Below are 22849 nucleotides of genomic sequence, written 5' to 3'. Positions count from 1 at the left end.
TTTTGTAGCTTTCTGTTTGCTATGTGTTTTTCTGTATCTCCATACATATAGGATAAAAGGCTTTTTACCAATAAGCCTCTTCTGGCTTCATAAAGTAAATTGACCCAAACCGACACTTTTTAGAAAGCTAATACCAGTGTCAATAAAGTGTTACTAGCTGGGCAACAAATTATCAAGTAAAAACAATTTTAAGTTAGAATTAGAGACTGAAGGTGACTCTCATAGCAATAATAAATGGAGTCTAGGTACCTTTCAGGTCTTTTAAGTTGTTAGAAATGACATTTGCAAATACACTCCCCACCTAACCAATGGTTCCTCTTAACTTTTTGACTCTACAATGGTCCTAAATGAAATACCTTCAATATAAATTGTACTTTGAATTTTGAATTTTGATCTTTTCTGGGGCAGCATGCAGTAGGATACTCTCTTCTGATGCTGGGCAGCAGCAGTGGGCTACAGCTCCGGGTCAGCCCCACAATCACCCCCACGATCACGAGGACAAACAACCGATAGTCTATAATGTACTATGTTGCCAGTGTTTTTTGGATATTGTGTTTTGTATTTTCACATCCCATCACGTCTGTAAAATGCCCATCTGTGTCTCTTGCTTCTGGTGAGAGGAAAAAGAGGAAGGCAGTGACTCCTGAGATGCACCTCAAGAAAATCGCCCAGGTGTAGGCCAGTGTAGGTGTTCTGAGCACATTTAAGGTAGGCGAGGCTAAGCCCTGACGTATAGATTAGGTGTACTAAATGCATTTTCAACTTCAAATGGGTTTATCAGGACATAACCCCATCTTAAGTGGAGGAGCATCTATGTGGTTTAAAATGCAACATATCCTCTGCTTTTTCGCAGCTCCAAGAAAAAGGGACTCCTGGTTCTTAGAATTTGCCATCTACTCATTTAGTCCTTGGAACAGCCCTGTGAGGTGCGTATGATTTATGATTCTTATTCCGTCTTTATTGTGCAGATGACCAAAAAGAGGTGTAGAAAGGTTTGTTTTAATACCGCAGATGTTACACAGATGGTAAGTATCATTTCCAAGATTTAAACCTAGGCCCCTGACTCCAAAGCCCACTTTTTATTTTTTTTTAAACCCACATGTTGTTATAATGCCTCTCATTTCCTGCCTTCCCCAGGATCAGAAATCTTTATCATAGGGATAGTGTATTTGGTTGTGCAGGTTGTTTATTTTCCAGAGGTCCCCGGCCGATGAATGCATTAGGAGCTGGAATCTCTTCCATGCTCTGCTTACCAAGCTGTGTGTGACCGCATCTGCCTAGAAGTTGGAGTGCTCTTGTAGAATTTCTGCAAAGATCTGTATGGGCTCATGGCAGCTCATGGTTAGCGTCTCATGGCTTCTTTGTCCTTCCGCAGTTATGCCTTCTCAAGACTCTGACCTTCCCCAGAAGGGACAGGAGAAAATGACCAAGTTTCAGGTAAGGAAGGCATTCCTTTCTATCTCTTAAGATGTGATTTTATTTCTCAAAGATGAGGCACATTTTTTTCCTCTTCCTTGGAAAGGTTCATGGAAAACAACAGATCTCAAGGGCATGTTGTGTGCCAGACCGTGTGTGTGTATGTGTTTTGTTTTATTTTATCTTTATTATTTCATAAAAGTGTCGGTTTGGGTCAATTTACTTCATGAATTCTCCAGATTGTGATGCTGGAGAATTTTAAGAACCTGGTCTCAGCGAGTGAAGACAGGCCTCCTCTGACACTGAATCTCAATCCCTCTGAGAGTCCCTGTCCTCAGTGGTTCTTCAATAGAAATCTTAAAGATTGACAAAAATAATTTACACTACTGCCTGGCTTACAAACGAGCTCTTTTCGCTTTTCCATATTCTTTTTTTTCACATGCATTCATAACTAATATATTTGCACTATTAAAATTAATAGGATATCTTTATACATATTAGACAAAGGCCTAACATCTCTAATTCTTATTAAGGTTAGTAAGATAAAGAAAAACTCTAGTGAATGAATAGGAGTGTCACAAAAAAAGAAAGTAAATTTATGAAGAAAATAATGATCATTAATAACTAAGTGTGTGCAAACATTACTAAGAGCTTTCTGTTTATTTCACTTAGATTGATGAAGGTTTTTTTTTTTTTTTTTTTTTTTTTTTTAAGGAATCATGTTCTATTTGGCCAGAGTCTAGAGATTCAGGGACACTCACACTTCTTTTTGAGAAGAAAATCTGCCATATGGTTTCAAAATTTTTTAAGTGCATATTTTATGACTTTGTAATTCCTACTTCTTGGCTAAGATCTCTAAAAGGGCCTTCACTGATGATAAGTAAAAAGGTATAACTAGTCTATGGCCATGCTACCCTGAACACGCCCAATCTCGTCTGATCTCGGAAGCTAAGCAGGGTTGAGCCTGGTTAGTACTTGGATGGGAGACCACCTAGGAAGACCAGGTGCTGTAGGCGTAAAAAAAAAGAAAAAAGAGAAAGGCTATAACTAATTATACATTATTTTTATTGACTACAGATAAATTGTCAGTTCTAAGGAATACTGTACTATGTAGTCAAAATGGAATGAAAGAGATTGCAATACTAATTGTTTAAACTTATTGAGCATTTATTATGTGTGAGGCACCATTCTAATTACTTTTCTAAGTACTTTATATATATTCACTCATCTAATCCTTTCAAATACCTTGTGATTTAGACGCCACTGTAGAGAAGAGGGACTCGAGGTTGTGAGAGGTTAGGGAATTTGCCCAACGTCCTGTAATTAAAACCTTGAAATTTGAACTCTGCCTCTACCTTCACCAGCTGTGAATGCTACAGTAGGTGGACAAGGCATGTGCCTTGAAAACACAGATGTAGTGCTATATGACAGGTATATACCTGTCCTGGACAGTTGCTGAAGGTCTTTGAACTTTGCGAACATTAAAAATAGTGATAATTGTATGTCAACTATAATTGAAAAAAAAAGTTATAGCGTCAAAAAGGAAAAATAGTAATAGAGTCCAAGCTTTGTGGGGAGGCAGGGAGAGAGGGACAGCTGTAGGGACTAAAACCTTCCCCCCAACGCCGTAACATTTTTTTCGGAAATTCTCTTTTAACTTCTCAATGCTTCCCTTCCCCCGGTGGGCCTTTGTTGCAAGATTTAGGTGGAGTGTGTTTGATGTTGTAGGAGCCAGTGACGTTCAAGGACGTAGCTGTGTTCTTCACTGAGGAGGAGCTGGGGCTGCTGGACGCCTCCCAGAGGAAGCTGTACCAGGACGTGATGCTGGAGAATTTTAAGAACCTGGTCTCAGCAGGTGAGGACAGGCGCCCTCTGACACTGAATCGCAATCCCTCTGAGAGTCCCTGTCCTCAGTGGTTCAAAGCTTTGGATCTTTTGAAGTGGTTCCCTGACCTTGAAGACACAAGCTTTTCTAAACCCCGGGACTTCAGGCAAAGGTTTTTCTGGTCTTCCTGCTCAGGCAAAAATCTGTCTAAGGTGATTGTGCCGCCCCCCCAACCCCCAGGACATTTGGCAGTGTCTGGAGATAGTTTTGATTTTCACAACTGGGGAGAGATGCTACCAGCATCTAGGGCCAGTGATGCAGCTAAACCTACAGCACACAGGACATCACCTGCAACAGAGTTAGCCAGCCCAAAATATCAGAAGTGCCTTGATCGAGAAACCCTGTTCTAAGTCAATTATAAATGAGCGGCTTAGCTTCTATACTTTGTCTTTCAAATACTTTGTCTTTCAAATTATGGTTGTAACCCACTTGTGGGTCATGGAATCAACTTAGTACATTGTACTGTCACTTTTTTTTTCTATGAAATACTTTCCGTCCTTATTCTATTTTATTCTCAGTTCCTTATCAAGACTTGCTCAACTTGCAGCAAAAACTGCGACCATTTACAGTGAATGGTATGCGAATATGGGAAATACGATGAAACCAGACTTTGGCTAAATCCCATTTTATCTACACATACACATGAACTAGGTCGTGACCTAAATTTCTTATTATAGTTTGTGATCGAAAAGCTCTTAAAAGAACACTTTAGAGGTTCTGAGGATTATAGAATTTAAACAGAAATATGTTTTAGCTGTGTGTGCATCTTAAATACATAGATCTATCTTTTCATAGGACATCTTCCCTTCAAACCAGATATAGTATCCCAGCTGGAGACAGAAGAAAAGCTTTGGATGATGGAAAGAGAAACCCCAAGAAATGGGAATTCCGGTGAGGACCACGTGGCCGTTCTTTCAGGTACCAGCTAATCCACTCACCATGTCTGAGATTACCACTCTTGTCTGAGAGCTGTCATCATCTTGCCTGGACTGTGACAGCAGCCTCCACACTGGTCTCCATGCTTCCTCCCTCGCTCTCCTATAATCCCTTCTCTGCTCAGTAGCCAGAGTGATTCTTTAGGAAGAAAGTGAATTCATGCCGTTCCTTTGCTCTGAACCCTCTGAAGACTTCTTATTTTACTCAGCGTCTGGACAGGGGCCTGCAGGCTGCACCTGACCTGGCCTCTCACCGAGTTCCTCTTCGATCTCCTCTTTTTCCCCGGCTTAAGTTATTCCTGCCATCCTGGCTCACTGGAGTGTCCTCTTCCGTTTCCTGGCCTTTGACTAGCTCTCCTCTACCTCAGAATAGAGTCCCCAGTCACTCCCTACTCACTCAGGTCTTTGCTCAGATTTCATCTCATCAGCTAGGCTGTCTGTGTCTGCCCTATTTAAAATATCATCCTCTCTCCATTCTCCGCCCCCTTACCCTGAAAATGAGAAGCTCTCCTCACGGCCCGTCCTAGCCTGGGATCCCAGCCTTGCCCGTCCGTGAAGGGTGCCTCATCCGTGTCCCCAGCCAGCCCTTTTTCTTTGACACCTGGTTTTTCGCTGTCCTCCATTCTCCTGTCCTCTCTCACTTCTTCACTTTGACCTCCTTCCTTTCTCTCCTTTTCTTTCCCTTCTCTCGAATTTGCATTTTCCTCATTTCTGCCCATTTAAATATTAAAAAATTCCTAAGGAATGGATATTTACCTAGGCTCCCTTTGCTGAAAAACAGAACAGAAGCTTGTCTGCAAACACAATAGTCAGGCCCCGAATTCCGTAAGTGATTGGTAGATATACCCTGTCTTCTTTTGTCCATCTCCCTTCCTGTGTCTACATGTTGCTCCATGTTTGACATGTTCAGGAGGGTTAGATACTGGCTCTACTGGGTCTCATTTTTATTTGCAAACTTAACTTTAGGAATTATGATACTAAGGATTGTCACTTTTGTTTTGCAAGGTTTTAACAAACCTTGTAGCATCTTCTACCACTTTTTCTCAAAGGTTTTATTTGACTTCTTTAACATCAGCATGTTTCAGGGTTTTGCAGCCACGCTCCATGTACAGATACTGTCCTGAAATGCTCGTTATAGGTCACTAGAGCAGAAATTAAAGGGCTCGTTTTTGTAAGGATTTCTAAAAACCAAAAGCTTACAAATAATGGAGACAAGTGACCTCATGTCTCTGTTACTCCTAGAGATGGCTCGTAGGTTTAGAGCACACTAGTGAGATGTGTGGCACATTGTCGGCCAGCGAGTGTCCAGCATAATTCTAAGTTCTTGGACACCTTTGAGTATGTAAAGATTCATAGTTGTTAGCCTTGGAAGATAAAAGCTAGTCACAGTGATTAGAATGTATAAGTAAATATCAGAATTATCGATGCGGATATGCCAGGCATTACACTCCATCAGTTCTCATGTAACAGTTTCAGTTGGCCACTTATGTGTGAAAACTGCCTCAGCCATGAGCCAACTGCCCACTTAACCACCCTCCCCTCTCTCGTACTAAACACTCATGTGACCTATGTGTGGTAGTTGTTTAGTAGTTTCAAATCAGATATTTCCAGAAGTCAGAAAGCACTGACATGCCAGTGGAGATGAGGAGAGTCCTAATTAGGAGAGAAAATTACAGAATTTCAAGTAAGTTTTCCAATGTAACTTGCATCGTAGTGGTATTAACTAGTGGGTATCACAGGCAATGTGAGAAGCCTTTGAGATGTTGCAGTGACTTCCGATACCAAACACCCGAAAGCAGCCCTGACTTCACAGGTTGGGGACACCGTCCTCCACAACACTGCCCTCCAAGGCTTAAGACACCAGCTGGGCTTCTCAGGGCTGCCCTCGCCTTTGAGCAACTGGCTGCAAATTCAGGGGTTCCCACAATAATTCAATAGAATGACTCAGAACTTAGGAAATCGCTATACTTACAATTATAATTCTATTACAGCAAAAAAGATACAAACTGAAACCAGCAAAAGAGACAGCTGCATAGGTTGAGATCCAGCACAGTTCCTTCCTGCCCCCTCTTATACGGATCTTCGTGGTTACTTTGGGCCCATCCGTAAGCCAGGATAACCTCCCCATCTGAGGAGCCTCGGTTTGATCAAAGCTGACGTCCCTTTTGCTGTGTACATCAGCATATTCACAGGTTCCCAGGATTAGAGCAGGGACATCTTCGTTAGAGCAGGGGCTGTTCGATCAGCCTACCATACCGAGAAACGTGGGCATTCCTGTTGAGACTTTTTCAGCCTTACTAGAATCTAACTTTCCATTTTAAGCAAATTAATTTTTAATCCATTTCCCATTTGCCCCAGGAATACTCACCCACAGCGCTTGCAGCTGCATCGTTAACCCAAGATAACTTGCAGATTACAGCCCTAACCTTACCCCCAAAGTTTGCCACAAAATATCTCACTTTTATTATTTTCACATCGCTCTAGTATATTGATAATCTTTGGAAACAAATGACATCGTTCTATTTATAGCATTCGGTTTTTAGTAGCAGTATTCCCATTTACAAAGTATAGTACTTCTCAATCGCTGAAAATGTCAAATCCTAGAAACGTAGCATTCCTATGTGTGATGTTAACATTGTTCTTGAACAGTTGTTAGCCGAAGATTCGTTTAATGAATCTGATTTATGTATACATTTCTATTGCATTAGGATTAGAGACAAGTTCTGTTTAGAAATAATTCCAAGAATAGTTTTTGTATTTTATTTTCACATCAAAAACCAGTCTGATTTACTTCAGCCTGTTTATGTAAAATTAAATTAATGCTCTTATGTAAAGAGCATGTTTATGTAAAATTAAATTAATGCTGGCAGCAAGCTGCACCTTTTTTTCTAAACGGGATATGGGTTAAGGACTTGGTCCCCCCACCCCCCTTAAACATTTTCAACCATGACCCTCAATAAGAAATATTTTACATCTTGAACCCACATAAATATAATATATATACTATTTACATGTATGTTTACACCTAAAACAAGCATTTCATATAGTGGTACCCTTGCTGCTTGTAATACACCTCTCATGTATTTATTCTATTTTTTTTTTTTTTACTATTTGTCACAATTACGGAATTTGTTTCACAGTTTACTAATACGTCCCAACAATTTGAAACATTCCGTAGCAGCGGTGATAAGGCAGTAAAGAAAACAGTGCATGTTTTCCTCATGACTTACGTTCTAGTGGGTCTAAAAAGACAAGGCAAAATTAAGAAGGATATAGTGAGTCAAATGATAAGTGCTGTGGAGAAAAATAAAGCAGGGTAAGGCAAGTGGGAAGAATCAAAGGTGTAGGGGGGATGGGAGGAATTACTTTATATTGGGCGATAAGGAAGGCCTCACCCAATTGAGTGATATCTGAGCAGACACCCGGAGGGAATGAGAGAATTCAAGCTGAATAGACCACTCCGCTTCCTCTTCGGGGTTGCCGAGAGAGTCTACGTTACGCCCTTCTCACCTCCTCCCAGGCTCTTCCTCGGTTGGGCGAGATTAGTTTTCCCTTTTCCTTTTTTTTTTTTTTTACAGAGACCTAAATTACTTCCAGGTTTAGAACAATAAATGTTATTATTCCAGCAGTTTCCCAATTATACTCTTGGAAGGTAATTTCTACCAGGATCTAAAATATTATTTCATGCCTACAGTCTGAGCTTTTGTAACCTAATTGGGTAGACTCTCACTAGTCATAAGAATACTGAGGACAAGGTGAGTAGATGTCACTGGAGGTTGAAATGCGCTTGTCTTCATTCCCCTGCAGCCAACTGATTATAGCTCTTGTGTTAAATATGAGACTTAAAGCTCTAAACGGGTCACATTTACACTTGGAGGATAAGAGCCTGGTGACTCCATTCTTGGCCTACACTTGCAAGTGTGAAATCCTGATATTTCTGAACAAAGCATTCATGTGTCCTCATCGCTGAATATCGCTTTTTCTTACAGGCAGCAAGAATCAAAATGAGGTGGAGACTCTTCGAAAAGTTGCATTAAAATGCCTGTCCCATGAAGAGCTATCCTGCTGGCAAATCTGGAAACAGATTGCAAGTGACTTAACCCAGTGTCTTCAGAGGAAGAGTTCTCAGTCACTACCAGGCAATTATGTGCGGTTTTCTGAAAATGAAAATGATCTAGTGAATCACAAAGGAGATAGCTCCTGTGTCGTTGAAAATCAAGAGTTTTTGGTTTCGAGAACCCAGGATTCTTGTGGGAATATATATCTGAGTAAGACACAGAATCAGATTAGAGGTAAGCAAATTCTTGTGAAAAATAACCCACACGTATGTGAAGCCTTCATGAAGAAATCACCGCTTAGTGATATTAAAACCGATACAGAACAGAAACCCTACAAATCTAGTGAATGTGGCAAAAGCTTGAGCGATGGCTTCAACCCGTGTTTACCCTTCAGGGAGAAACTCCGTCCATGCAGTGAGTGTGGAAAGGGCTTCACTTATAGCTCGTTGCTTTCAAGTCATAGGAGTGTTTGCACAGGAGAGAAATGTTCCAGTCAGAACTCACATCTGCAGACTCATCAGAGGATTTACCCAGGAGAGAAACTCGCTAAATGTCACGAGTCCGGTGAGTGCTTCATTAGGGGCTCCTTCCATTCTCATCATTCTCATCATGCAGGAGAGAAGTCCTATAGATGTGACAGTTGTGGCAAGGGATTCAGTAGCAGCACAGGTCTTACCATTCACTACAGAACTCACACTGGAGAGAAACCTTATAAATGTGAAGAATGTGGTAAATGCTTTAGTCAGAGTTCAAATTTTCAGTGCCATCAGAGAGTCCACACTGAAGAAAAACCATACAAATGTGAGGAGTGTGGCAAGGGCTTCGGCTGGAGTGTTAATCTTCGTGTTCATCAGAGGGTCCACAGGGGCGAGAAACCCTATAAATGTGAGGAGTGCGGTAAGGGCTTCACTCAGGCTGCTCATTATCACATCCATCAGAGGGTCCACACTGGGGAGAAACCTTACAAATGTGATGTCTGTGGTAAGGGCTTCAGTCACAATTCACCATTAATATGCCATCGGCGAGTTCACACTGGAGAGAAACCGTACAAATGTGAGGCATGTGGGAAAGGCTTTACTCGTAACACAGATCTTCACATCCATTTCCGAGTTCACACAGGAGAGAAACCCTACAAGTGTAAGGAGTGTGGGAAGGGCTTCAGTCAGGCTTCAAATCTTCAAGTCCATCAGAATGTCCACACTGGGGAGAAACGATTCAAATGTGAAACGTGTGGGAAGGGCTTCAGTCAGTCATCAAAACTTCAAACCCATCAGAGAGTCCATACTGGAGAGAAACCATACAAATGTGACGTTTGTGGTAAGGACTTCAGTTACAGTTCGAACCTTAAACTGCACCAAGTAATTCACACTGGAGAAAAACCATACAAATGTGAGGAGTGTGGGAAGGGCTTCAGTTGGAGATCAAATCTTCACGCTCATCAGAGAATCCACTCAGGAGAGAAACCCTATAAATGTGAAGCATGCGATAAGAGTTTCAGTCAGGCCATAGACTTTCGTGTGCATCAGAGGGTACACACTGGAGAGAAACCCTATAAATGTGAAGCATGCGATAAGAGTTTCAGTCAGGCCATAGACTTTCGTGTGCATCAGAGGGTACACACTGGAGAGAAACCGTATCGATGTGGTGTGTGCGGTAAGGGCTTCAGCCAGTCCTCTGGTCTTCAGTCCCATCAGAGGGTCCACACTGGGGAAAAGCCATACAAATGTGATGTCTGTGGAAAGGGCTTTAGATACAGTTCACAGTTCATATACCATCAGAGAGGCCACACTGGAGAAAAACCTTACAAATGCGAGGAGTGTGGGAAAGGCTTCGGGAGGAGCTTGAACCTTCGCCATCACCAGAGGGTCCATACAGGAGAGAAACCCCATAAATGTGAGGAGTGTGGGAAGGCCTTCAGTCTCCCCTCAAATCTTAGAGTCCATCTGAGTGTTCACACTAGGGAGAAATTATTTAAATGTGAGGAGTGCGGTAAGGGCTTCAGTCAGAGTTCACGTCTTCAGGCCCATCAGAGGGTCCACACTGGAGAAAAACCGTACAAATGTAATGTATGTGGTAAGGACTTCAGTCACCGTTCACGTCTCACGTACCATCAGAAAGTCCACACTGGCAAGAATCTTTAAAAATGACAGATACGTCCATGACTTCAGTCAGGATGTACATCTTCAAGGTTTTGGTGCATCCACGCTGGTGATAAACGCTATTGAGTAGAAAGGATTTCTTCAGTTGCAGTCTTTCTAACAAATCCTTTAAAATGATGAATAGAACCAGAATAACAGGAACAGGACTTGTATTCAGGAGAGAAATAAGTCGTAACCCTCTTGATAAAATCCAGTTCATATAAATGAGCTTTCAAAGTGAATACATGCCTGAAGATAATTGTGAAAAGGATATTTGCCATATCTTAGCTAGTTTTTCAGTGGCGGGGAAGGTTTTGGATTACTTTTCCTTCAACTTCCATTTTATATGTATTTTAGTGACTGTTATTTTTGCTAAAGCTGTAGAGCTATGAAAAATGAAATGAGTAAAATAACAAAGTTTCCTACACCCAAGAACTCATGATTGCTTTATTTCCTATGGTATGTTGAATTAAAACAGGAATAGCCTTCCCAGAGATGAATCTTTGCTCTTTAGAAGTAAATTTGTATCTACTGCAAATGTATATAATGGCATCATCGTTTATAATAGCAAACCTAGAAATAATTGTATTGCCAAAATATTTTATAATTTTTTGATCCAATAAGACACTATGCGAACACCAAATAGGAGAAGATAAACTTGTAGTTATGGCTGTCGGAAGGTGTCCAGACTATATTAACATGGAAGAACGCAAAGCATGGGATTTTTGTGTGATCTCATCAAAAGAAAAAGTATAGATGAATAGGTAGATATTTATTTATAGTTATCTCTAAATGATGGGATTTTTCATTTCCTTAAATTTTTTGTTTGGAAAAAATTTTAAAACTTTCCCCCAAATTGTAAAAATTTTGTAAAATCTCTCACTCATATACCCTTTATCCAGAATCACCAGTTGTTAATGTGTTTGAATCATTATTCTGTGTAAGCAAATGTTTTCATTCACACATACACACACACATATTGATACTTATGTGTACACATACTTTTTTTAACCATGAATATGTTACAGACATCTTACCCCTTGCATCTAAACACTTAAGTACATGTCCTGAGAACAAGGATATTTACTTAGCTACAATACAAGTATAACATTCAGGAAAATTTAATACTGATACATAACATTATCCAACCTACAGACCTTATTGAAATTTTATCAATTGCCCCAATAATACATTTATCACATTGTTTTCCCTGGGCTAGATTATATGCTGTTTAGACTCCTTTCAGCTGGAGCATTACCTCATTCTTTAATAATCTTGATAGTTTTGAGTGTCTCAAATTTGGATTTCTCTGATGTTGCCTTATGATTGGATTCAAATTAGACTTTTTTTTTTTTGGCACAAGGATTCCTAAGTGATGTGTCTTTTGTGCATCATGTAAGGAAACATGTTTGTCTCATTATAGGTGAGGTTAACTTAAGATAGGTGTGAGCTTGGTTCTTCTATTGTAAATGTTCCATTTTTCTCATTGTGGGAAAATATTTTCTGGTTTTCTAAATAGCTTCTATTAAGGGCAATAAGATGCAAACAGAAACACCCATAAAGTATTCTTTCTTTTAAAAAAGATTTAATTTCTAATTCTAACCATTGGTGTACAGAAAATACGGAGAAATATTTGCGACATCAGTGAAACTGGAGGACATTATGCTAAATGAAATAAGCCAGACAGAGAAAGGTACTACATGATGTCACATGTGGAATCTAGGGAAAAAGTAAAAAGCCAAATTCATAGAAACAGAGTGGAATGGTGGTGGTTGCCTGGCTGGGGGTGGCGGAAATGGGGAGAGGTTGGTTAAAGGATACAAACTCAGTGATAAAATGAGTAAGGTCTGAGGATCTAATGTATAATGTGGTGACTATGGTTGATAATGCTGTATTGTAGAACTGAAATTTGCTAAGATAGTACATCTTAATGGTTCTCACCTTAATAAAAGTTAGCTATATGAGGTGATGCGTTAATTCAGTTGTAGAGATCCTTTCACAGTGTACCATATGTATATCAGTTTATCACATGTGCTTTAAATACATCACAATTTTGTCAGTTATACCTCAATAATGCTGTTAAAAAGTTGAATTTGTTAGCAGGATCCCCCACTTCCACACCTACTTTTTGCATAATCATTAATTGTAACCACCTTGTAGAAAAAATTCTATGTCCAGAGCACGCTGGATGTAGATGAGATGTTTGAAGGTGAACTAGAGAAAACCATTTTCGAGATATATTCTAGCTTTTTCAAATCACAGTATTTCTTTCACTTCCTTGCAAGTGCATCTTCTTTCATTTGCCAGAAACTCCCACACTTCTAAATGAGCAATTAAAACCCAAAATGGGAAACTCTTGTCTCGTGGCTGGATTAGAGGTTATTTTCCCTCTTGTGTTTAGCATCTTGGAATGATTAGCTCATACCAGGTGAACATTCAGAGGTCTAAGTGCATTCAGACATAGGTGGACTAAGGAAAACCATAGCATCAACCCAAATCTTGAGATCCTCTCTTCCCTTTTCGGTCACACTAGCACGATGTGTTTTTTTTTTTTTTTTTTTTTTTTTAAAAAAAAAAAAAAAAGAAAAGGAAAAAAAAAAAAAAGGTCAAGCGTTAATAGCGCCTGAGAACTGACTGAACTGAACCATCACATATTAAGGTGGCAACTTCAGGTAAGCGCTACCCTGCCGAGGATTCTGGGAAGTGTAGTCCGAAAGCGCCGGTCGTCAGAGCCACTTCCGCTCTCGAAGGCGCCGTAGCCCTTACTCCGCTCAGGGATTCTGGGAAGTGTAGTCCAGGAGCCGTGGAGATAGTCCGCACTTCCGCTACAAGTCTGTGACGCACGGGAGCCATCAGTGTTTGCCAGGAGGTTCGTGTTTGCGGAGCCTCTGCGTCTCTTCCGAGGTTGCTTGGGCTTCGGACCCGCTGGTGCCGCTCTCGCCCTCGGGGAATAGAAGCGGCGGACGGCAGGGACCACGGTTTGCGTCACCTTGGCGTTTGGGGCGGTTCGTGCGTCCCGAGGGTCGGGCTGCGGTCGCGGTTTTAGGTTGAGGGTCTCCCGGGCGCTCGGGTTCCTTTGCCTTCTCCACCTTCCGCTCGCTGTGCCGCCTCGTAGTGATACAGCCTTTGTAGTTATTTCTCCTTTTCTCTTCTGTAGCCTGTGTTGTGAGATTTAGGTGAAGTAAAAAGATGTAAAGGTGCTTAGAGGCGATCCTGGTCCAAGCTACCAGATGACAGGTTGCTACCAATCTGTTCTTTCCGAGAGCTCTCAGTGAAAGCTGCTCTGCTGAGCCTGCGGTGGCGTCTGAGCTCCAGCTGCGGCGTCACTAGCTCTTCTCTGATCCCTACCGGAAGCCGGGCCGTTCGTGGATTCCTTATGACTCCCCCTGACTCCCCTCTTTTTTTTTTTTTGCCGTGGGAGAGGGGACTGGCAAGGGGGAAGGAACCTCCCTTTTTTTGCAACGGAAAAGTGGACCGGCAAGGGAGGGTGGAAGCCCCTCTTTTTTTGCAGTGAGAGAGGGGACTGGCGAGAGGGGAGGAAGAGGGAATGAAGCCCCCCCGTTTTTCTGCAGTGCGTGGGAGGGGACCGACGAGAGGGGAGGAAGGCAGGAAGACCCCCTTATTTTTAAAGAAAGGAGTGGGTTTCATCCTGTCTGGTGCCTGCGGGTGTCCACTGTGATTTATCCTGGGCCAGAAACGCAATTGTGATATCTTGCTGCCTCATTTCCTTTCTCAGCCCTGAATTCTCAAAGAGGGTACCGAGAGGAGGAGAAAGTGACCCCCTGGCTCCTGGTAACGTTGCAACGTGGGAGAATTTAACATGCTCTGTGTCATTTCTGCTCTCAGTTGGGGACCAGACTTCCTTCATTCATTAGCACATTTTTTTCTTTTGGCAAATGTTCAGGTGTTTATAGAATAAAGAGGTTGGATGAGACATGCATTGACAAATAAGTAATATTTGTTAACACGTTGAGTGTCAGTCTTCTGTAGGCTCTATATGCATGAATTAGCTTAATTCTAATAGCAAAGATACTGTTACCTGTATTTTTCAGGTGAGAATGTTGATAGGTGGAAAATTTAAGTTGTTTTCCCAAAGTCAAACAATAGAAATGTCTGAACTGGAATTCGAACCCTGGCAGCCTGGGTTCTTGACTCTCCTTAAGCCCTAAGAAATGACGATCGCTATGCTGAGGGAGGAAGGGTCATTGGGTCATTTAGGGCCTTAGAGGACTTGAAGGTTGTGCTCATTTAATTAATTCCTTGTTATTTTATATGACATTATGTTCATATTCTTATTATAGAATTAATTTGTGTTCATCATAGAGAATTTGAGAAATAGATGAAGAAAGCCAAAGATTATCCATAATTCCAGAATGTAGAGGTAACTATAAACACTTCAGTGTATTTCTCTTTAGTTGTTTCTGTGTATGTATATTTTTTCTGTGCTTCTCAAAAATTGTATCATATTTATCATACTTTTTCATTTGGCATCTTGTGATCATGAACTATGTCAGAACACAAATGTAGAGACAATATGCTAATGAATTCTCATGTAGCCATTTATCCTTGTCAGCCTTCAACTGTTATCAACTTTCTGTCAATCCGGTTATAGAATCCTCCTTCCCCCACCTTTATTTTTTGCTTTAGTATTTTAATGCAAAAGCCAGACATTGAGCCAAGAGAATTTATACTAGATTATCATAAATATGTGGAGGTCAAAGGAGAGAGGGGACATGAACAACAATTTGAGAGTTTTTACATGATAACTAAGAGAATGGTGCTTAGTCAGAAAGCTGGGGGTCCCCCGAAAGAGTTGTAGTTAAAGACATGAGGGAGATGAATTTTATTGGCTCATCTGGAATTGAATTTGCTTCAGTTGGTCTCTCTATAGATTGTAGGTTCCTGTGCTGTGGATTCCTGTGTTGTGGGGATCTTGTCACATTCTTCCCAGTGTGCCCAACACTGTGACAAGGTTTGCAGAGAGAAGCTATTCAGTTGTTTGTGACTGGTGCAGGTGCCAACCGGCAGCTGGATACAAGGCCCTGAAGCCCTGAGAGCTTGTTTAATGAATTCCTGAAAACAGATTAGGTGATAGAACAATAAGAAGGGTCCATTTGGTAATTCCTGTCCTTTATCTCACTCACTCTTGCCTGTATACAGAAGCTTTTTCAGAGTGTTTGATAGTTGATGTACAGTTGCTGGTAATATTTTCACGTCCTAAAACAAATTTACTTAGGAACAAACCAGGACTAATGCATCATTTCTTTATTTATTTATTGCATGATGATGAGGGTTATAATAATTAGCATTTATTGGGACCTTATAGGTGTGGCAGAGTTTCTAATGCTTTCCATGTATTAACTCATTTATTCCTCAGAACAGCATACAGATGCGGCACGAGAGGATACTGACCTGCAAGGGTCACTCAGCCAGTAATTATATTGCTAGAAGTGAAACAGTCCTTTCTAAAATAGCACCTCTCCATTTCTCTCTTTGCTTTACCTGCCATAGTGTTTTTTTTTTTTCTGCCTTCTTTTAAGAGAATTTTGAATGGTTCTTACAGATTGTTGCAATCCTTTCATATTTTTCTTAACAGTATCTGTCACTAGCTAACACATTATATACTTATCTGTTGATTGGTTTATTACCTGTCTCTTCTACTATAATATCAGGTTCATGAGAGCAGGGACTTTATTCACTGCCGTATCTTTACTATACAGAATTGTACCTGACATGTGTTAGATGCTCAGTAAGAAGTATTTCTTGAATGGATGAATGAATGAGTGAATGATCCCGGTGAGTAGTAATGAGTCTCTCAGTTGATATAACACAAGATAATATCTTTGTCAATTATTCATTCACTCACATATCATTTTTTAACAAATCTGTCTTGAGTGTCTGCTACATGCCATGAACTGGAGAAAGAGTAGTGACCAAAACAATGTGGCTCAGATTCTAAAAAGAAGAAATAGTTATAAGCAAGATAAATAACTAAAACACACATTAGTGTTGATGCTAAATATAAAAGAGGAGCGAATGGGAGAAGAAAGGGAGTGGCGGGGTTGGGGATGTAAATTATATAAAGCATTTCCATGGAAGAACTCTGAGGAGAATGACATTTGAGCGAATACCTGATGGTGTGAAATAAACAGAAATAAATCATTTTTATGAATAAATAAATAAATAGGATTTGCCTCATCCAGAGCCCACGATGGACCCTTTTATGCCCTTTTATGATGACCTTGACGTTGCTTGCAAAATAAGAAACCCAGAGGAAGAAATTGGAAGATACAGTTTATCCTCTTCTCCCAACTGGAACAGCCTCAATTGTAAAGCTCAAAGGAACCTCAGAGATGGAGTAGTCGAGTCCAGTCTGTGCCCGATCGAGTGTGTCTTCGGTCATTCTTTGATCCCATGGGTTTCGAGTCCACTGTTCTGAGTGCTGGGGATTAAAAAACATGTTAATCATCTCATGGGCAAATCAGATGCTTACCCTCTAGTTAACCCGCAGCTGTCCCCAGGCGATGGAACGCTTCTCAGAGGGACTTGCAAAGTGAGTAGCGAGCAGGTAGCAAGCTGAGCCAGGTATCCCAGACCCCACTTGCTTTTTACTGCTAAATTCTGTGAAATATCAGGTGTCCTTGAAAAACCCTGATACTGAGCAGAGCAGGAGAGTGCAGCAAATACACGGCCAGAGCAAGGAAAATGGACGTTATGAACTGATGTTTCTTCCAGGCTTTGGGAAGTGGATGCCTTGCTCTCATCCCTACTGGAGTACTTCTGCCTGAGGTAGGAGGACCCGCAAACATGAGTAGCTGTCACATACTGCACACTTATATGAATAGTCACTGAAACCTCTTAACAATGCTATGAGCTAGATGTTGGTATTATCCCCATTTTACAGATTTGGAAATAGGCTCAAAGAGCTAGCCGGTCAGAAGAGTCAGTTGTGGAATCCTGATGCTGTGCCCCCACTAGACCTTTCAGCCTCAGAGCTCACTCTCATAGTCATATCCAGTACATTCTGCTGCCTTTCATTTCCCACAATACCCGGATGGGAATGATAACCCTGGGAGCTGCAAGGGATTGTGTTAGCCTCACTGCTTAGAGTTGGGCAGGTTGTTCACTGCACGAGGTTCCCCGGCTGAGGGGCTAGAGAGATGGGCCAGAGGAGGGGTCACTTTAAAATTCACACACAGCAGCCTTATGGGCTAGGGCCTGTGTCTCATGGCTTCTTTCTTTCTTGCAAGTTCTGCCTTTCCAGGACCCTTGCCTTACCCAGAAGGAGCACGAGAAAATGACTGAGTCTCAGGTGAGTTGAGTGTTTGATTTTTTTTCTCTTAAAATTACATCTCAAAGAGTAGGCACAGTTTTTTCTCTTCTGTGGGAAGGATAAAAGAGGAAAACAGGTGTTCATTATGTGCCAAATACTAAATACTAGCTTTTTTTGCTGGTTCAATTTTTCGTTTTTTTTTTTTTTTTTTTTCTTTAGTTTTCTTTTGGTTTTATCATCATCTTCATTTCACAAATAATAGTGCAAAAACTCACAGATAGCAAAAAAAAATTTAAATCCTCGTTACCACAGTGCTGATAAATCAGGTGTTTCCCCATGCTGCATTTAATATAATTACAACCTCAGTCTATGTACAATTTTCAATCTTTTTTTTCACTTAATGTTATCACTAGTGTTTAGTGATTCAGCATTTTTTTATGTACTTGCCTCAGAAGGGTTTCAATTTTTTGTCTAAACTTAAGCTATAAACAAGCATACACACCGCTGTTCCTCTGGATACATTTTATTTTGAGTCATAACACTTTTGCACGGGGCTTTTAAAAAGGAATAAAATTTACTTAAGAAAATTACACAGATCTTAAGTGTCAGGTCAGTGACAGTCGTATACCTCGTTTTGAAAGTTGAATAATTGCCTTAGCCCACCACCCAAAACAAGAACTAAAACATTTACATTGCCCCAAAAAGTTCTCACATGTTTTTCAAGTCAGCTTCCTATCCCTGGGAGCCATCTACTGTTCTGATCTGTTATGCGATTAGGTTTTACTTGTTTTCAAATTGAATATATTTAATAAAATCACACAATTTGTATTCTTGTGTCTGGCTTCTTTCACTCAGCATAATGTTTTTGAGATTCATCTGTGTCGTGTGTGTCAATACATCATGCCTTTTTATTGCTGAGCTATATTCCATTTTCTGATTATATCACAGTTTATCCTTTGGAAAGATAGACAAAGTTCTCCGTTTGAAGGATGTTTGGGTGGCTTTACAGCTTTTGATTGTTATGCATAAAGCTCCTGTGAATATTCTCTATGTTTTCCTGTTTTTTGGTTAAACATCTAGAAGTGGGATGACTGGATTTATACGGTAGACGGATGCAAACTTTTCTAGAGGGGTTGTACCATCATACAGCCCCGACAGCTGCGTCTGAGAGTTTCGGCTGCTCTACAGCTTTGCCATTGTTTGGTGTGATAGATCTTTATTATTATAGCCATTCTAATGAAATGACATCTCGCTGTGACTGTAATTTGTATTTCCCTCGTGAAAAATGTATTTCTCTCATGAGAAATGACGTTAAATACTTTTTCATTGTGCCTTGTCACAATTTATGTCTTTTTTCATGAAAAGTTTAAGTCATTTCCACATTTTCAAAATTGGCTTCTACTTTTTGTTAATAGAGTTCTTCACAGGTTCTCAGTTCAAGTCCTTTGTCAGTTGTATGTACTGTGAATAATTTTTTCCATTCTGTGGTTCGTCTGTTTTTTTTCTTAATTGTGCCTTTTAAAATCTTTTTTCAGTTGTAATTTACATAAAATAAATTCATTCGATTCGTTTTGACAAATATACCCATGAGCCCCCTGCCACCATCTAGATGTAGACCATTTTCATCACCACAAAAGGTTCCCTTTGTGCTCCTTCCCATACTCCTGGCTAGAGGCAACACTGGTTTACTTTATGACACCACAGATTAAATTAATCTTGAGTTTCATATAAACAGAACTATACAGCATGTATTCTTTTTGTGTCTGGCTTCATTTGTCTATCATTGAGGTTTTTAACACATATCAATAGTTTGTCCCTTTTTGTTGTTGCATAGTATTTCATCGTTTGCATATACCACAGTTTGGTTATCCATTCACCAGTTGAGGCATTTGGGTTCTTAGTTTTTGCCTAATGTAAATAAACTAAGCATTTGTGTACTATATTTTTGGATGAATGCAGGTTTTCATTTTTTGGATAAATAATTAGGGGAATCAGGGTCATATGCTTATTAACTTTTTCAGAAATTGCCAGATCATTTTCCACTGTGGTTGTACATTTTACATTCCTCCCAGCAATGCGTTAGAGTTCCAGATGGCTCCAGAGCCTTTCCAACATTCGATAGTTTCAATCTTTTAAATGTTAGCCTTTCTAATGACAGCAGTGTTGTGGTATGTCGTTGTGGTTCTAGTTTGCATTTCCCTGATGCCTGAGATGCTGAGCATCTTTTGCTTTTGACCATTTGTATATCTTTTGGAATTACTCATTCAACTCTTAATTTTTAAATTAAGTAGTTCTTATTGAATTTTAATAGTTTTTTTAATATCCTGGATAGAAGCCCTCCTGACCCATGGACGTTTAGATCTTTCATTTACATCTTCCATTTATTTGGGTCATATCTCATTTCTCTTAGTCATGTTTTATAGTTTTCAATGTGTGTAGCTTCCTTACACACATTTTGTTAAATTTATCCCTAAGTGATCGATGTTTTGGGGTTGCTATTCTGAATGGTGTTGTTTTTGAGATTTAATTTCTATTCGTTTGTTGCTAGAATATAGAAATATAATTAATTTTTTGTATCTTGATTTGCTACATTTGTATATTCTAGCAACATGTTCTACGACACAGGATTCTCTACATAGACAGTAAAGAGTTGTACTTCTTCATTCCCATCCTCATGCTTCTGATTTCCTTTTCTTCCCTTATTGCATCGGCTAGAACTGCTAGAACAGTTTTAAGCAGAAGTAGGAACCATATGCATCTTGCCTTGTTCCTAATCTTAGGGAGAAAGCATTCAGTCTTTTACCATTACCTTCATTGGGGCTGAGGAAGTTCCTTTCTAGTTCTGCTTTATTTAGTGTTTTGTTTTTTTTTTTTATCATGAATGAATGCTTAATTTTGTAAATACTAAGATGGTCGTACGTTCCTTTGGTTCAGTTTGATTCTTCTGAGCCCTGTTTTTAAGCTTTGTTAGGGTGGCGCTAGAGTAACCTTTATTCTAAAGCAGTTGTTCTCAATTAGAAGTGTTTTTGACTCAACATGGGACACTTGGAAATGTCTGTAGTCATTTTTGATTATCATGACTAGGAGGGTGGCCACTACAGACAACTGGGCAGAAACCAAAGAGCCTGCTAAACATCCTGCCATTAGCAGGGTCATGCCCTTCAACAAAGAATCACCTGATGTGACATGTTAGTAGTGCCACTATTGAGAAACTCTGTTCTAGAGATAATTTAGCCCTCCTACGAAAGCATGGCCCATCAGGCTGCCGTCGAATGTCCTGTGATCAGTGAGGGCTTGTACTTTGGCTGTTTGGAATTCAAGCTTCCCTAAGTCTACTAAGCTCCGGAACCATTCAACCCATGGCTCCCCAGCCACTCTTGGCCTGGTCTGTGCATTTTCATCCCATACGTGCACAGTGTAGTTTTTAGCAGACTCAAAAGATGCCTGTGAGATTTCCAATGCTCCTCTGCACTGTTCCTTTCTTTCTGTAACTCTGCCCTGGAATTTTCAGCTACCTCAGCCTCCCCATTCTCTGATTTCTGTCTCTTTAACTCATCAAGGTTCTGTTTGGGTTCCTACTTTCTGTACCTGAGTTCAAAAATTATCTAATTAGGGTGATGATAGGGCTCATCTTGTGTTTCAGGGATCAAGGTAGTGTGCTTTCAATGTCTGAAAACATCGTTTCATAGGTTTTTTCCCTATTTTTCTGCTTATTTATGGTAGGAAGTCACATTCAGTACCAGTTACTCTGTTGCAGCCAGAAACAGAAGTTTCGATCTGCATTTTTAATATATTTCATATCATACCTAATGTCATATTTCAGTGAATTAATGTACCTTTAAAATTCCCTATTTCTAGATATTAAAAAAAAAATGTTTTAGAGAACACTGCTGTAACAGTTTTCCTACTATGCTCAGCTCCCAAAAAGCAATTCTGGAGACTACCGCAGTTCTGGAGAAGTGCTTTTTCCTATTCTTCCCTCTAAGTACAGCTAAAAATCAGTGTTTATAAAACAAACATGGAAGGTTGGGAGAAGCCCGACTGGCTAGGGATGTCAAGACTTGAGGAATGCCATGGCAATGAGATACTTGGGTGGTTTTTTGTTTGTTTGTTTGTTTGTTTTGCCTCATATATCTGAGACCGAGTACTGGAGAAGATGGCAATATGGAAATGCCAATGGGTGCAGAGCAAAAAAGCCCAAAAAAAGCCTCTGTCCAGTCAGAGGGCCAGGAAAACGGGTAGCAAGACAAAACTTTTATTAAACAAGAACTGCTCTTCCATAGTTGTCGGTGGAGACTGTGTGGGAGCCTGGACCTGCCCCCAACCTGGTGGTAATGAGACCTCTCCCTTCTCTAGCTTATCTGGTGGCAGAGGGGGCCTAGTGGAAAGGCAGGGCTTTCACCACTTCCCGGTGAGACTGAGGCCAAACCTCCGCCACCCCAATATGTCAACAGAGGCCAAACGGGGGACAGTAACAACTAGCTCTGCCCCTTCCAGCAGGTGTAATTTCTTCATAGGCCAAGTAAAGAACCAGAACTCTCACCCTGGCCCAGAAATAATGAACCCTTCGCCCCGCCAGGCGTTAATAGAGGCCAAATGGGGGATCTTGACTTCTGCCCCCCAGCTGGCAATAACAGAGTTCCGCCTCCCTTTCCCTTCCAGGGAAGTGTCAGAGGAGGCCTAGTAAAACAAGGTTTAGATGAAATCACAGGTCTCATAACAAGACCAAAAATGTCCCAAGTTTCAATAGAAAATCACTTGGTACCCAAGAACCAGGAAAATCTCAACTTATATGAAAGACAATCAACAGAAACAGTGAGCTGTCATAGACGGTAGTTGTCTGACAAGGAAATTTTTTCATTGTGGTATAATATACATAACAACATTCACAGTTTTAACCATTGCTAAGTATCCCATTTAGTGGTATCGTAAATTCTCAGGGTTGTGCAACCATCGTCACCATGCATCTCTAGAATTTTTTTCCATTTTCCTAAACTGAAACTGTACACATTAAACAGCAAGTCCCCGTTTCCCTCTCTCCCTAGTCTCTGGCAACCGCCATTTAATTTTCTGTCTCTGTATATTTGACAACTCTTGGTACGTCATGTAAGTGGGACCATATACATAATCCTTTTGCGACTGGC

The 22849-nt window shown here is 40.5% G+C and overlaps 2 protein-coding genes and 1 pseudogene across 18 annotated transcripts in view; all 3 read left to right on the top strand.

The window, feature by feature from the left end:
* Positions 1 to 10974, top strand: part of ZNF227 (zinc finger protein 227) — a 45734-nt gene extending 34760 nt beyond the window's left edge. The window contains exons 3-8 of one of the 3 annotated variants that reach the window (XM_023535274.1): positions 854 to 926; positions 1376 to 1437; positions 3145 to 3271; positions 4097 to 4192; positions 8226 to 9796; positions 9881 to 10974. In XM_023535274.1, the coding sequence (XP_023391042.1) occupies positions 1378 to 1437; positions 3145 to 3271; positions 4097 to 4192; positions 8226 to 9796; positions 9881 to 10435 (2409 nt within the window). In that variant the 5' untranslated portion in view covers positions 854 to 926; positions 1376 to 1377 and the 3' untranslated portion in view covers positions 10436 to 10974. Of the gene's footprint in view, positions 1 to 853; positions 927 to 1375; positions 1438 to 3144; positions 3272 to 4096; positions 4220 to 8225 lie in introns of all 3 variants that reach the window. The other 2 variants (XM_023535273.1, XM_023535275.1) reach the window with 2 other exon arrangements.
* LOC111744649 lies at positions 2314 to 2432 on the top strand (annotated as a pseudogene).
* A 1993-nt stretch (positions 10975 to 12967) lies between the features above and the next one.
* Positions 12968 to 22849, top strand: part of LOC105297366 (zinc finger protein 233) — a 20104-nt gene continuing 10222 nt past the window's right edge. Inside the window, exons 1-3 of one of the 15 annotated variants that reach the window (XM_023535314.1) lie at positions 13120 to 14224; positions 14756 to 14813; positions 17168 to 17744. In XM_023535314.1, coding sequence (XP_023391082.1) covers positions 17730 to 17744 — 15 coding nt within the window. In that variant the 5' untranslated portion in view covers positions 13120 to 14224; positions 14756 to 14813; positions 17168 to 17729. The other 14 variants (XM_023535313.1, XM_023535309.1, XM_023535311.1 and 11 more) reach the window with 14 other exon arrangements.

Source organism: Pteropus vampyrus, unplaced genomic scaffold (assembly GCF_000151845.1).
Source record: "Pteropus vampyrus isolate Shadow unplaced genomic scaffold, Pvam_2.0 Scaffold138, whole genome shotgun sequence".
Classification (NCBI taxonomy): domain Eukaryota; kingdom Metazoa; phylum Chordata; class Mammalia; order Chiroptera; family Pteropodidae; genus Pteropus; species Pteropus vampyrus.
The sequence above is the reverse complement of the archived record's forward strand: the minus strand, read 5'-3'. Positions and strand labels throughout refer to the sequence as shown.